This window comes from Antedon bifida, chromosome 5, assembly GCF_963402885.1.
Source record: "Antedon bifida chromosome 5, ecAntBifi1.1, whole genome shotgun sequence".
Taxonomy (NCBI): Eukaryota; Metazoa; Echinodermata; class Crinoidea; order Comatulida; family Antedonidae; genus Antedon; species Antedon bifida.
Window position 1 is genome coordinate 6,699,288 of NC_136230.1, and position 15,269 is coordinate 6,714,556.

Sequence of the window (15,269 nt, forward strand, 5' to 3'; positions counted from 1 at the left end):
GTGAACAAAGCTTTATTAGCTTGTTGACATTTGTATTCTTTGGCTTTATTCCAATTACCATTTGAGTTGAAAACAACTCCTAAATATTTAAAGGATTTGACAATGTCAACTGTATTTCCATTGTAATTCCATTTTTCAAATTTGTTAAGATTACCACCATTCTTAAACACTACAATATTACTCTTGTTAACATTGACAGTTACATCCCATCTTGTACAGTAGGTAGATAACTTGTTTAAATAATATAAGGTCGACCATAAACGGTATAACCAAATAATATAAGGTCATCTGCATAGAGCAAATGATTAATTTTTAGATTTCCTATTGGGATTCTATGCTCGTCGCCTTCCTCATTTAATGTTTCACTCAAATCATTAATAAAAATATTAAATAAAAAAGACGAGAGTGGCGAACCCTGTTGTATACCTATTAAACATTTGAAAGAATTACTAATATTGCCGTCGACCTTAACATGTGCTGATAACTTATTGTACATTGAATTAATAACGTTTAACATTTTCCTTTTACTCCTGAATTTTGTAGTTTTATGTGAAGATATTGATGTCAATGAAAGCAACATATACTTTCCCACGGTTTTTTCCTAGGTATTTGTTAATTATTGTGTTAAGAATAAATACATTATCCGATGTTCTGAACCCCTTTCTAAAACCGGCTTGTTCCTGATGTAGAATGTTATTATCTTCTGCCCAAAATTGTAATCTTTTATTAATAATATGTAAGAACATTTTAGCAAAAATATAATATAATTCTCTGGTTGTTCTTTGTCACCTTTTTTAAATATTGGGACAATAAGGCTGGTTGCCCATTGCTGTGGAAACTGTCCTGTATTATAAATTATATAATTTTGTTATTAGATTGATTACATTTTGAGATGAGTGTATAAAAAGTTCTGGTAATAATCCATCGATTCCAGGTGATTTACCTGTTTTTTGGGATTTAATGGCATGAATTACCTCATCTACTGTAATGTCATTATTTAGGTCAAATTCGTTTTCATTTACAGCAGGTTCATTAGTAATGATACTTTCTACATTTTGATTATCTCTATTTTCATTATTATAAAATAAGGATTCGAAGTGAGTGCGCCATGTATTAATATGTATGTTATTTGGAAAATTTTGTTTTGTTTGTTTTAGTTTAATCCAGAATGATTTTGAGTTTTTTTCTCCTAATGATCTAATCAATTCTCAACTACTCAACATGAGTAGTAGTAGTCGTAACAAGTCAATTAACAATATAACATAGCCCTTTAAACTTTTCTATTTCTTTATGTTTGTATGTAGGTAGCGTAGAAAGTTTCATCATACAGAAAATATAAAGAAAAGAAATAGCACTGTAAGTACGCTTCATTGCATTAAATCAACTTAAATATGATAAATTACATGCTATAGAAATATAAATTAGGCTATTACCAGTTTCGCAAGCATCGCCTTCAAATCCAGATGGACAAATACAGACACCCGTCTTATCGTCACACACTCCACCATTATAACATACGGGACAGTCCATTTCACAGTTTGGAGGATTCCATTTTGGTGAAGGACAAGCTAATAAACAAATTTTAAAAAAATCTAAATACATTGCTTTTATGAAAGCGATTTTATTGGATCGTGATTATAGTGATATTCATTTTACTTTTATTTCGGATACGTACGTCCATATAGCTACAAGACCAATTGCATTCCATTAAAAAAAACAAGTTTAAACAAAAATGGCAAACACAAAAAAGAAAAGAAACCGGTATCAGATCATCTCCATCATTTTGTATTGGAGCCTGTTGAGTCGGATGGTGAAATCCTGGTAAAAATCATTGCTTGGTTGTTTTGAAAGCTTACTTAAGAAAATATAGTAAATGACTTAAACATAGTCAAGATGATGTTTTGATAAATGTGACCCTAGATATATGAAGTGTGGTTAATAATTATACTTTTTTCCGATTTAGTTACTTTATGTTCCTATTATATGCATAATCAAGTATTTATTGTTTTCATTTTCATTATTCTTTAGATATGCTTAGTCATTTATGACATTTATTCTACTTTCAATTTGATATTCTTTTATTATTTTATATATATGGCTAATCATAGTTTCAAAACGTTCCGTCGGTAACGGTAAATAATTATTATATCACCAAAATACTAAAGTTTAAAATGAGTGAAATAGTCCATGCTTATTGAACCAATAATTGTGCTCAACTATTGTATGTAAGCTATTATTTGTGAAAAAAGTTGAAGGTAAATATAAACTAGTTTGCAAATTGAAAAAATAAAACGTCAAACAAATAGTTTCAAATTGTTTTGTATATCATTGTGCAAAGTGATTTAGATTTAGATAATCGCATTTACAGCGTACTCAATCAAAAAGTCATGATTTGTAATTAAAAACCTCTACCTACCTCTAACAATCAGCCTCATGATACCATGGTTACCATCCGGGCTATCACCTGTATAACATTCATATACGCCATCATCTTTTTTTCGTATGTTTTCAATCACAGCAGACGTATTACCCCTCAGATTGTGTATTTCCTCACCGTAATTATGTCTCCAACGTAAATCGTTAAGATCACCACCTTTACTAAGGTTGATAGTGACAGACTCTCCAATACCAACTGCTATTGTTCTGTACTCCATTCTAATTACAGCTGAAAAGAATAAGAGATAAAAATGTTCTAGAATAAGAGTTAATTTTGAATAGTGAAAATGATGGTATAAATATAAGATAAGATGAGATATATCATGCAATTACTCACCAGAAGCGGATGTCAAGACAATTGCTGAATTTGCGACTACCCCATTTTGCTTTGCTTCAAATGAGAAAACACCAACTCTCTCAGTCTGAATTTGTAAGTCAGCAACACCTAGATACGTGAATGAGTTGCTTACAGTGAATATAATTCTGCTGCTTGTGTGAAATATTTTACCGTTTGGCATACCTATCGATTGTGTCGTCAAGGTATCACTATATCCAGTATCATCCCAAGTCACGTTATCTTTTCCATCAATATTCTTGTATAATATTCCAAGTGATAAATCTCTGATGTCTGTGTTGTGTTGAACTCCTATAAACCCACTGCTAGATGACACAAGTGGTCTGCGAGTATAAACTAATGCATCTTAAAAATAATAACACATTTATGATTTTCAGTCATCCTAATGCAGTTAATAAGTAGAAACTAACACACAAGCAAGAGTAACACTTTTTTTTCTGAATTTCAATCGCGGTCATCTGATATAAGACTGGAATTATCGACGCTTAATAGCACAAAATAAGAATAAATGTGGCTTGGATAGCAGCGTTTTATTTGTTAAGTACAATTAATGTGTTGATTACTCAGACCATAGTGTCATGTAAAAAACGTAACGCCAAAAATACAATATATTTTTAGTATCTCTTTTTCAATATACAATGGAATCATGATTGTAACATTTCAAACTTACGTTTCTCTTGTCAATTTACAATTGTCCAATAAAATGAAAAAAAATTAAATTAAAATAGAATCCCGATACCAGGTGACTGATAAAAACATACATATGTCTTCAAACATAAAACATACCTGATGATTCCGATAGACACGTCAAAAAGAGACCTACAACCAGGCGAAACAAGCTTGGAAAACGTTTAGCCGACATCTCCATTAAATTTCAGGATAGGTTGTATAATACTTTTCGATTGGAAACTTTCGTTGTTAACGTAAAGATTCGTTGAGTACTTTTTGTATTCGAATTGTAAATTTGTGCTCAACAGAAAGTCATTCGAATAGAAAACGTTGACAACGAAAGCTTTTTCGTTAAGAACAATCTCAACGCTCAAAATAGTCCGTTAAAAAGTACTCAACGGAAAAACTACTCAACGGTTCACTCGAATACGACAAGCATTAGCAGTGACTGTAATAAGTGAACGACTGACTGCACAACAGTTACAATTATTGTCCCTATCATTACCCAATACCACTGCCCAATACTATAAAGTATTTCTTTGTAAATTGAGTTGTTGTTCATAAACTTGACTGACTGATTCTCTTGTCCTTTTTTTTCCTCATACAATTGTATCAGTACTGAAACTTGAATAGATTCCCCCATGATTCTATAGACCATAGTTTATTTTAACATAGTGGAGATAATTAATAGACATTTAGGGTAAATCAGGAAAGAAAGAGCTGAAGAATGATAATGAATAATATGTTTTTCTATTGTAACAGTATTGTACAATGGGTCGTAGGCTTGTACTTATTGAATAAACAAATGAAATGAAAATTAATGTAAGTGTTTATCGAGAATTAATAGTTTGTAATAAAAGTACTATATATTTCTGACATTTCTTATTATATTAGTTGATTCTATTTTAAGCTCTGTCTACACTATTTATGTGACAACTAATGTAGAAACAGTCAACAGCTTATGTAGTAACGAAAATTGCCTCCCAGCTTATGTAGTTACTATCGCCAGCTAATGTAGAAAATGTTATATATTTTACAAAAATGTCTATAATTCATGTGCAAGCATCGATCTTTACTTAGCTATCAGTCTTTCCACATCTCGTAAGCGACCACCTATCTTAACGACCACACCTCTCGTAAATGACCACCTCTTTTAAGAAACCACAACCTCTTTCTCTCTATTAAAGAACCGCTTCTCATAATCGACTATCTCCCGTCACAACGACCTCTGGTAAGTGACCACATCTATTGAACGACCACCATCTCTTTTAAGGGACCATTTATCATAATCGACCACCTCTCGGAAGTGGTCCCTTAAAAGAGGTGGTCATTTACGAGAGGTGGTCGCTTACGAGAGAGGTGGTCGATTATGAGAAGTGGTCCATTATGAGAGGAGGTGATCCCTTACGAGAGGTGGTCGATTATGAGAAGCGGTCCCTTAACAGAGATGGTTGGTTACGATATGTGGTCGTTTTAGAAAGTTGGTTGCTTACGAGAGGTGGAAAGACTGATAGCTAAGTAAAGATCGATGCATTTGCACATAAATGAGACATTTTTGTAAAATATATAACATTTTCTACATTAGCTGGCGATAGTAACTACATAAGCTGGGAGGCAATTTTCGTTACTACATAAGCTGTTGACTGTTTCTACATTAGCTGGTGTTGATTTTTATTTACTACATAAGCTGTTGGTGTTTCTACATAAGCTGGAGGTTTTACTACAAAAGCGGTGGATTGTTCTACATTCACGGTTGTTTCGACATTAGCTGGCGTTTTCTACATTAACGGTTGTAACAAGGCAGCCCAGAGACATTTGGTTAAATGAGCTAGGTACCAATATCTGACTATTTAAGTGTGTTGGGGGTCACTTGAAGTCAATGAAAATGGGAGTCTGTCGGGTACGAACTGCGTCTGCGTCTAGACTGGGGGGAGGGGGGACTCCGAAAAGTGCTAAAAAATCGGCACCGGTTAGATGAGAGAGATACCACCTAATTTTACCACCATGGGATGCCCATTGGCAATCATCCTTATACCAGTATCACAAACAACAGACTTGTTGTCTGCTGCAATAGGCCCGCCAGACCCCCCGAGGGACCACTCAAAATAATGCCAAATGAACAAGTTGTGTTCATACAATACTAAACGGATAACAACAGACTAATTGTCTGCTGCACCGCAAGTACCAGACACCCTAAAGTTAGACTAGAGATTGTAGCACAAAACGTTGAATTTCACCTATATGGTTTCCATTTCTGTTTTCTAATGTCAAATTAATATTATATTATTAGTATCACTATGTAATATATAAAATATTCATATTGTACTAGTTAGCATCTACATACGGTTATACTGCATTTTAAAATGATTGTATTTTATTATCAATATTTTGCTATATTTTGTTATATTTGTACTGTATTAGTCAAATACATGTAAATAACTCCACATTTTCTGTCCGATTTTTTTAGGCCTAGCTACCTACTTTAGCTAGCCCAGCCAGGTCAAGTAGACCTAGTTGTCCAATGACTCCCAGCCAAGTTAGGCCATGGCCTTATTTCTTGTTTTATACTGTTGGACTGTATCCTGCAGCCCCCACCCCCGGGTGGGGGTTGGGGGTCATTATTTCCTCGAAAACACAAGGAGACGTGATGGACTGAAACATGCCAGGTGTGTGTAGGGCACAGTCATGTCGGACAGCAACAGTTTGGTATGGTGCCGCGGTGCGGTGTACAGTATCAGGCATATTTTCTACCAAACATCCTGATATTTTCAATAACACTAATTTCCAAGCATCTAGCGCAGGGGCGGACCTAGGGGTGTTGCCATAGTGGCCCGGGCAACACCCTTAATTTCATACTAAATGTTGTTTCTGACACTAAATTAAAATTGAGTCACATTTCTTCGTATACAATATCCATATTTATACGTTATAGAAGTCCAGTCTGAAAGAGAATATTTGTAAATTGGCATAGCAGTCACCAATAGGCCTACTATACCGCGCACAGATAAAAGTAGATAAGTTTCTGAGCATACGCAGAACAAATTTCTGATTGACTAGTTTCTTGTGGTGCGCGCGTCAGAGAGCAGGGAGATGTATCTCTCTTGATGAGAGGTACGAAAGGAGGCCAACACACACTGTGTTCGGGAAAAACCCGTCATATGGGTTGTCAATTTGTTCATAATTATTGCGTTTTTCCATAATTAAAGGCCAAATCATAGTTTTGCGTATAGTTTTATTTTTCCGTGTAGTACCCAGTTTATCTTCAATTCCGTATACGTCCGTAATATTAGGGCGAATTTCAGAATTAACAGAGAGTTATTATAACGCGTCGGTAGCTGAGCAAACTCGGAACTTGATAGACTTAGTCATAAAGTAGTTACAGAGTTTTACGGCATTTTATCATTGTTCAATGTTTTGTTGTTAGCTTATTGTTAAAATTGGTAAAAGAAGTAAGTCTGGCGCCAACGAATTTAGCGACCTTCACAACCAAAATATTTCACACAAAAAAATTATTTTAAATGGAACGCTACATAAACAATCCTCCGGCACTTCACCACTGCATAAATACCAGAAAAGGTCGTATCTTTGTTACGTTTTACATCAATCCATTTTGATATCACGCAATCCATTTTTCAACAATGGTAGTATAATAAATTTTGATTGAATAGTGAGGGATTAGTTACAGTGTGTTGACCTTAAATAAACCATTGGTAATTTACTGAAAATCCAAAATAAACTTGTGTTATAATACAAGCAATAACCTCTAATGGATCAAGCATTCACATATGAACTTTGCGACAAAACAAAAATATAGCTTATTCATTCCTTTTAAATATTAGGCATATTACCTAGGTTGATAATCGATTTGTCCATAATTATTGCGTTTTGCCGGGGGTTTTCCATAATCTAAGGCCATTTTTTAGGCCGTCCGTAAATATTAGGCCGAATTTCCGTAGTAATTTATGGAAGTTCCGAAATTTGAACCGTGTTATACAGGTAGCAGAGCAAAGTTTGCTTCCTTCTGCAAATGTCATATCATAATTTTCTTTGTTTTATTTTGGAGTGTGGTTTAAACAACACTTTTTTAAAGTTTAGTGGATAAATAAAAAATGAATTTTTGAAATTGTGGTTTTAACATCTGACTTTATTTAGCATTTAATTGAAAATAACACAATTTAACGTTTTGCTCAATATATTTATAGCAGCTTCATATTTTTTGTATAACTTTTTGAAATTATTAATTGCTAATAAATTTACAATAACTGAGTACAGTTATTAGAATGTAATACCGTACCAGAAGTACCTTCATCGGGAACTTCCCCGTGATGTTCGCATTGAACGAAAACAAAAATGTTATCCTATAGGCCTATTGTTAGTCGCGTATGTTTTATTACCGGTCGAATAACATTATGCTACGATCCTCTGTTTGCTAGCGCACTATAGAGTGAGTGACATTTCCGTCGAACTAGAGGTGCAATTTATTATGAATTTTACGTGCGAGTACCATGTAGGGGTGTCATTTAACAATTTTCTTGCCCAAATACTCATTGTCTACAGCACTGGAATCTTTGGGCAATCCTCTTAAAATAGTCCTGCGAGTCTGCGACCGCCCCTGTAGCGCTCTATCTTTTCTATTTGATATTAAATCACATAAGCTGGTTACACCGGAGGTAATTCCCATAAGAGGGGCCTTTTTGGGAAAAAAGAACCACCCTGTAAAAATCCTGGCTACGGGCTTGGGCATCCTTATACCAGTATCACAAACGACAGACTTTTTGTCTGCTGCAATAGGCCCGCCAGACCCCCCGAGGGAGGGCCTAAAATATGGCTAGCATAGATGAGTGAAGTACCACTCAAAATTAATACCAAATGAACAAGTTGTGTTCATACAATACTAAATGGAGAACAACAGACTAATTGTCTGCTGCACCGCAAGTACCAGACACCCTAAAGTTAGACTAGAGAACCCCCCCCCCCCTCCCCCTTTCCCCAACTAGCCCAGCTTAGATATTGTAGATACCACCAGCAACCAATGTTTTATGATTTAGCACATTGTAAGCAATACCAAATGACCTATTACAGACTATCTGTACACTGCCTTCAGGCCCGTAGCCAGGGGAGGGGGGGGGGGTGGGTGTTTATGGTTCGGGCGAACCCCCCTTTACAGCGTACCTCAAATAACCCTTTTTAAGGCTCAATATTAACTTTAAAATGATTGTATTTTATTATCAATATTTTGTTGACTATTTTGCTATATTTTGTTATATTTGTACTGTATTAGTCAAATACATGTAAATAACTCCACATTTTCTGTCCGATTTTTTTAGGCCTAGCTACCTACTTTAGCTAGCCCTGCCAGGTCAAGTAGACCTAGTTGTCCAATAATTCCCAGCCAAGTTAGGCCATGGCCTTATTTCTTGTTTTATACTGTTAGACTGTATCCTGCAGCCCCCACCCCCGGGTGGGGGTTGGGGGGTAATCATTTCCTCGAAAACACAAGGAGACGTGATGGACTGAAAAATGCCAGGTGTGTATAGGGCACAGTCATGTCGGACAGCAACAGTTTGGTATGGTGCCGCGGTGCGGTGTACAGTATCAGGCATATTTTCTACCAAACATCCTGATATTTTCAATAACACTAATTTCCAAGCATCTAGCGCAGGGGCGGACCTAGGGGTGTTGCCTTAGTGGCCCGGGCAACACCCTTAATTTCATACTAAATGTTGTTTCTGACACTAAATTAAAATTTAGTCCCATTTCTTCGTATACAATATCCATATTTATACGTTATAGAAGTTCAGTCTGAAAGAGAATATTTGTAAATTGGCACAGCAGTCACCAATAGGCCTACTATACCGCGCACAGATAAAAGTAGATAAGTTTCTGAGCATACGCAGAACAAATTTCTGATTGACTAGTTTCTTGTGGTGCGCGCGTCAGAGAGCAGGGAGATGTATCTCTCTCTTGATGAGAGGTACGAAAGGAGGCCAACACACACTGTGTTCGGGAAAAACCCGTCATATGGGTCGTCAATTTGTTCATAATTATTGCGTTTTTCCATAATTAAAGGCCAAATCATAGTTTTGCGTATAGTTTTATTTTTCCGTGTAGTACCAAGTTTATCTTCATTTCCGTATACGTCCGTAATATTAGGGCGAATTTCAGAATTAACAGAGAATTATTATACCGCGTCGGTAGCTGAGCAAACTCGGAACTTGATAGACTTAGTCATAAAATAGTTACAGAGTTTTACGGCATTTTATAATTGTTCAATGTTTTGTTGTTAGCTTATTGTTAAAATTGGTAAAAGAAGTAAGTCTGGCGCCAACGAATTTAGCGACCTTCACAACCAAAATATTTCACCAAAAAAAATTATTTTAAATGGAACGCTACAAAAACAATTCTCCGCTTCACCACTGCATAAATACCAGACAAGGTCGTATCTTTGTTACGTTTTACATCAATCCATTTTGATATCACGCAATCCATTTTTCAACAATGGTAGTATAATAACGTTTGATTGAATAGTGAGGGATTAGTTACAGTGTGTTGACCTTAAATAAACCATTGGTAATTTACTGAAAATCCAAAATGAACTTGTGTTAAAATACAAGCAATAACCTCTAATGGACCAAGCATTCACATATGAACTTTTCGACAAAACAAAAATATAGCTTATATTCATTCCTTTTAAATATTAGGCATATTACCAAGGCTGATAATCGATTTGTCCATAATTATTGCGTTTTGCCGGGGGTTTTCCATAATCTAAGGCCAATTTTTAGGCCGTCCGTAAATATTAGGCCGAATTTCCGTAGTAATTTATGGAAGTTCCGAAATTTGAACCGTGTTATACCGGTAACAGAGCAAAGTTTGCTTCCTTCTGCAAATGTCATATCATAATTTTCTTTGTTTTATTTTGGAGTGTGGTTTAAACAACACTTTTTTAAAGTTTATAGTGGATAAATAAAAAATGAATTTTTGAAATTGTGGTTTTAACATCTGACTTTATTTAGCATTTAATTGAAAATAACACAATTTAACGTTTTGCCCAAAATATTTATAGCAGCAGCTTCATATTTTTTGTATAACTTTTTAAAATTATTAATTGCTAATAAATTTATAATAATTGAGTACAGTTATTAGAATGTAATACCGTACCAGAAGTACCTTCATCGGGAACTTCCCCGTGACGTTCGCATTGAACGAAAACAAAAATGTTATCCTATAGGCCTATTGTTAGTCGCGTATGTTTTATTACCGGTCGAATAACATTGTGCTACGATCCTCTGTTTGCTAGCGCACTATAGAGTGAGTGACTTTTCCGTCGAACTAGAGGTGCAATTTATTATGAATTTTACGTGCGAGTACCATGTAGGGGTGTCATTTAACAATTTTCTTGCCCAAATACTCATTGTCTACAGCACTGGAGTCTTTGGGCAATCCTCTTAAAATAGTCCTGCGAGTCTGCGACCGCCACTGTAGCGCTCTATCTTTTCCAATTTTTCTTACCTCAGCCCCACCCTTGATGAGGCCAGGGTCCTGGGCAGGAAACTCTTAACAGAGAGGGTGCTCTTGTGGCTGGTGACCAATATCATTGGTGTTTTGATCGTTTGATATTAAATCATATAAGCTGGTTACACCGGAGGTAATTCCCATAAGAGGGGCCTTTTTGGGAAAAAAGAACCCCCCTGTAATATGTCGAGTTAAAAAATCACTATGTGCATGTTCCCGAGAATGTGCAGTTTAGTGGAGCGTGTACACAAAAGTTCTCCAAGACAAAGAAATGTTCTCTTATCTGCTTAGGGTAATTATTTTAAAAACGAAATATTGAGGGCGCCGTCCAAAATATGACTGCGGTAAATTTGAGCGAAGCGCAGGTACGTGTTGCTTGGTGCTTGGCTGCCTATGCCTAGTGTAACATCAAAGCGAGTGAGGACTTTAAAAACTGCTATTTATCAAAATTGACCTGGCATTTTAGTAAATTTTTTTAGTAAATTACTTTCAATAAAAGTATAATTATATTGTAATCATGAATCATTCCTGATTCAAATGCAAAATGTGCAAAATAGATCAAAAACTATACTCGTTTTGTAGTTACGAATATGACTGGTGATATTCGTCAACACGAATACGCTTTACGAATATGAAATGGGGATCAGCTCAAAAGTTTCACAAATGTGTGACGTATCCGTTTTCGTTATCGTATTCGTAAGATTGCGAAAACTCCCTATTGTCGATTATAAATACGCTTTCCTAACCACTACAAATTACAGTCTTCGTTGTTTTTAGACTATGCCTAGTTATAATTATTGACTTCATTTATTTTTCTTCCGATACTCTGTTGCCATCATCACACCTTCTCAGATAACACAATGCAGCGTCATAGCAAAAGTTGTATTGGATCTAAATTAGTAAAATAATAATAAAAATACTGTTAAATACAAAGTAATACGTTCACGTAATGTGCTTGTTAGATTAGTTAGTCCAGGGTTCACTCTTCCCTGGTTAGTCCAACGATTGTTACGTATATAATTTTCTCATAAACTAAATTTCGTCACTATTAAAACTAAATAAAAAAAACCTTGTCTTCTCACCTCAGAGTCCACCATAGTGGGGCATGCTGACCGCAGTGCTTTAAGTGTTTGGAATACATCTACTACCTTTTCATCTCGCATTTTCTAGATCATAGAATAAACTAGACAGAACAAGCCTGATCTGGAAACACCGTCTCTAGAGATTGATATAGATTGTGTTTTTATAGTTTCCGTAAAACTTAATTTAAAACTGACCAACTTACAGGCCCGTCGTGTTTCCGCAGCTACAAATTAACTAATAATTAGCCGATAACCGAGGTTTAACTGATTCTACTCGAGAAATATTAACCGATAATTATCTCATTCAAATCGGATAACTATCGGAAAAATGCGATAAAGTTTTACCTTTGACCTGAAGAAAAATGGTTGTGTTGTGAGTGTGTACCTGGTTGTTTTATAATGAATGATCATGCGCACTTTATTTTTTAATTGATTACCTGATTGGTTCACAAATTTCCGAACAATTTTTTTTGTGTCTACGTTGAAAATACAAAATGTTAACATAATTATAAAATTTCAATATTTTTAGTATTACATAATACGATGACAAACTGCTGTAGAAAGAATACGCTACATTTTCCGTTACTAATATATTAATATTCTAATAACAAATAGAGAATATTTCAATTTATACCCACGTGCAATGAACAGTGCTCGGTGTATTGATAGAAGACGTAGCACGTCCTTTCATTATCGTCATAATGAATTTAACAAATGCATCAATTTCAGGAACAGGTTTATTTTCTGGCCATTGGTTAACTTCATACAGAATAATTTGCTGTACATTGTTATCCTACAAACACAAAACAGATAGTTATTAGTTTGAATTTTACTTACAAACATCTATTTTATTGTTCAGTTGCTATTTTTGCAATAACCATTTTATTTAAACGTTTTCTGTTTTTTCCCCTCATCTTAGGAATTATGTAAACAATTGTTCTACTGCAGTTACTCCAGTAACTACATCATTTACTGCAATAAGGATAATCAAAGTTGGTTTTAATGTAGAGGTGTAGGCATATGAGGCAGTCACTGCATTAACAGTGTATATTATATTATAATCTTCGAAAGAATCTTGCTAATATTTGTTGTAATAATTGTAAACAAATTTAGATAGTGCTGTAACTCATGCAATAGCATGATTTTGACATGGTACTTCAGTAAAATACAACAAGAAAAAAATGTAGTAACCTTTTCTAGATTTAATTTTCTCACAGTCATATATTCGTTCTGAAAGTTTGACTTAGCAGTCACAGTTAATTCACCAAATGTTTGTTTCTGGTTGATCTTCTTCGGGAGGTACACTGCACTCGTTAGGTCTTCCATCTCATGTAATTGTACAATGACGTCAGATTTACAATCAAACACCAAACGCCAAAAGTCGATCGTGGTATCCGATAATGTGTCCGAGTAACAACAAAAGCACGGCGACCCTTGTGACTCTAGGATATAAATAAAACAGAACACCGGAAAATATTAAAATAAGTATTTAAAAAAGAGTATTCCTTCTATAATTGTCTTGCATGTGAATATTACTATCTTTAAAAATTGCTTTTGAGATCTGTTTTTCATTTTATTACGTTCTCATATTAATTGAGAAACAACATGGTTTTAGGTTCAGTTTGATTTCACATAGCGCTAGCTTATGCCCTTCCTTTGAATGAAACGTTCATGTCCTCATACCTCAATGAGCGCAGCATTTACGTAATCTGCACCACTGCCAACATCCGGATTTAGTTGAAAACATCTTTTAGTCACTATGATAAATTAAATAATATTAAGAAGCTTAATTGATTGCTACTAATAATCGGGCTTATGATAGTCGAGGTTTGTCCTGAGTACAAACATATCAAATTCGGTGCATGAATAAATATATTGATCTTCAGATATACATACGGACTGACAAGCAAAACTAGAATTTTAAACCTAGGACTATACTATTCATTTCCACTATACTTAATTCTAACATTCTCATGTAAATAGTAGGTTATTTAGGTCACTAATTGGAAAGTTAGAAACATCATGGAGAAAACTAATAATCCTCTATTAGGTAAACTCTCGCACATTACATTTGGTATTAAAAGGGAGTTAAGTCAGAAATTCGTTTGTAAGAGTACAATTTTAAACATTATATTAGAGCCACTTATTGCAAATAATTAAAAAAGTAAGCAGATTAATCTTAAAGCAGCATACCTGATAAAACAAATCCACACGTCAAACTGAGAGTAATAACCAGACGAAACAAAATTGGAAAGCGTTTGGCCAACATCTTCACTAAGGTTGAAACATATTCACTTGTATAGACCTAACCAATACTAAAATAACTATATACAGTATGGTATTGTATTATTTGCGTAACAATTGGATAACCCAGTCACGTACAATGTATAAGGAAATAAAACATATTAAAAAATACGTGTTTCAACAGCAAGTGTCCCGGGATGTAAATAAAATAGATCTATTGTCAACGTTGTTACAGGGTTCGTATATATGCTTCAATTGATTTCGACAATAATAACTAGAAAAATCAACGCCCACACCAAACTAATATATGCAGCCCAAACACATTCTCTCGGCTGCGGATAATTATTCCATTGTAACTAATTGATGTATGTCGCTTCATAAATCTTTTACATCATAAAGGAATCGATCTGATAACAAACCAGCAACTTTTAACATAAATATTTTACACTACACAAAATCAGTTTGTCTTTTATGAGTGTTTGTTTGTGCTGTGTGCTTGTAAAAACAGATTGCAGTAGAATAAAAATAATAATTAATAGATAAATGACAATTTTGTTTTTAAGTACAGCATTTTGAATTACTTATTTTACTCTTGACATCCGGAGGTTGCTGGGACACCATTTGTCTGGGTGGTTGAGGGAATTGCCCTGGTTCTTGCTCTGCCATCAATGTGTGGTGGCTCAAGTCACTTTTGAAATCCTTTTGCTCTGTTTTTTCTTATTTTTTTTCCTTGAAATATTTTTCACGCTGCTGCTTTAGCCCGCTACGTCACAAGAGATGACTCATGTATAAGCTGAAAGCAAGCAGCATTTATAGTACTAGAGACTGACGTTTTTGGCTAAAATGCATACTCGACTATAATTTATAGGTCCCAGCTGCTGGACCCAAAAAACCTCTGGGAAAAGAGTCTATGAGGGCTCACGGTTGAACGATTTTGGATTCTTGCCCTTTGATTGGTTGACGCGAAT

General features: G+C 34.9%; 2 protein-coding genes across 2 annotated transcripts in view; both read right to left on the reverse strand.

Moving 5' to 3' along the window:
• LOC144843093 (uncharacterized) overlaps positions 1-15,269 on the reverse strand; it is a 175,982-nt gene that overhangs the window by 142,138 nt on the left and 18,575 nt on the right. The window lies entirely within an intron of this gene.
• Positions 11,285-13,814, reverse strand: LOC144842316 (tyrosine-protein phosphatase non-receptor type 1-like). The gene is made up of 5 exons (XM_078698753.1): positions 13,741-13,814; positions 13,249-13,499; positions 12,696-12,850; positions 12,058-12,193; positions 11,285-11,866 (listed from the first exon to the last, which is right to left on the reverse strand). Exons 2-4 carry the CDS (start codon positions 13,381-13,383, stop codon positions 12,142-12,144), a joined length of 342 nt encoding a protein of 113 aa, XP_078554879.1. The 5' UTR covers positions 13,384-13,499; positions 13,741-13,814; the 3' UTR covers positions 11,285-11,866; positions 12,058-12,141.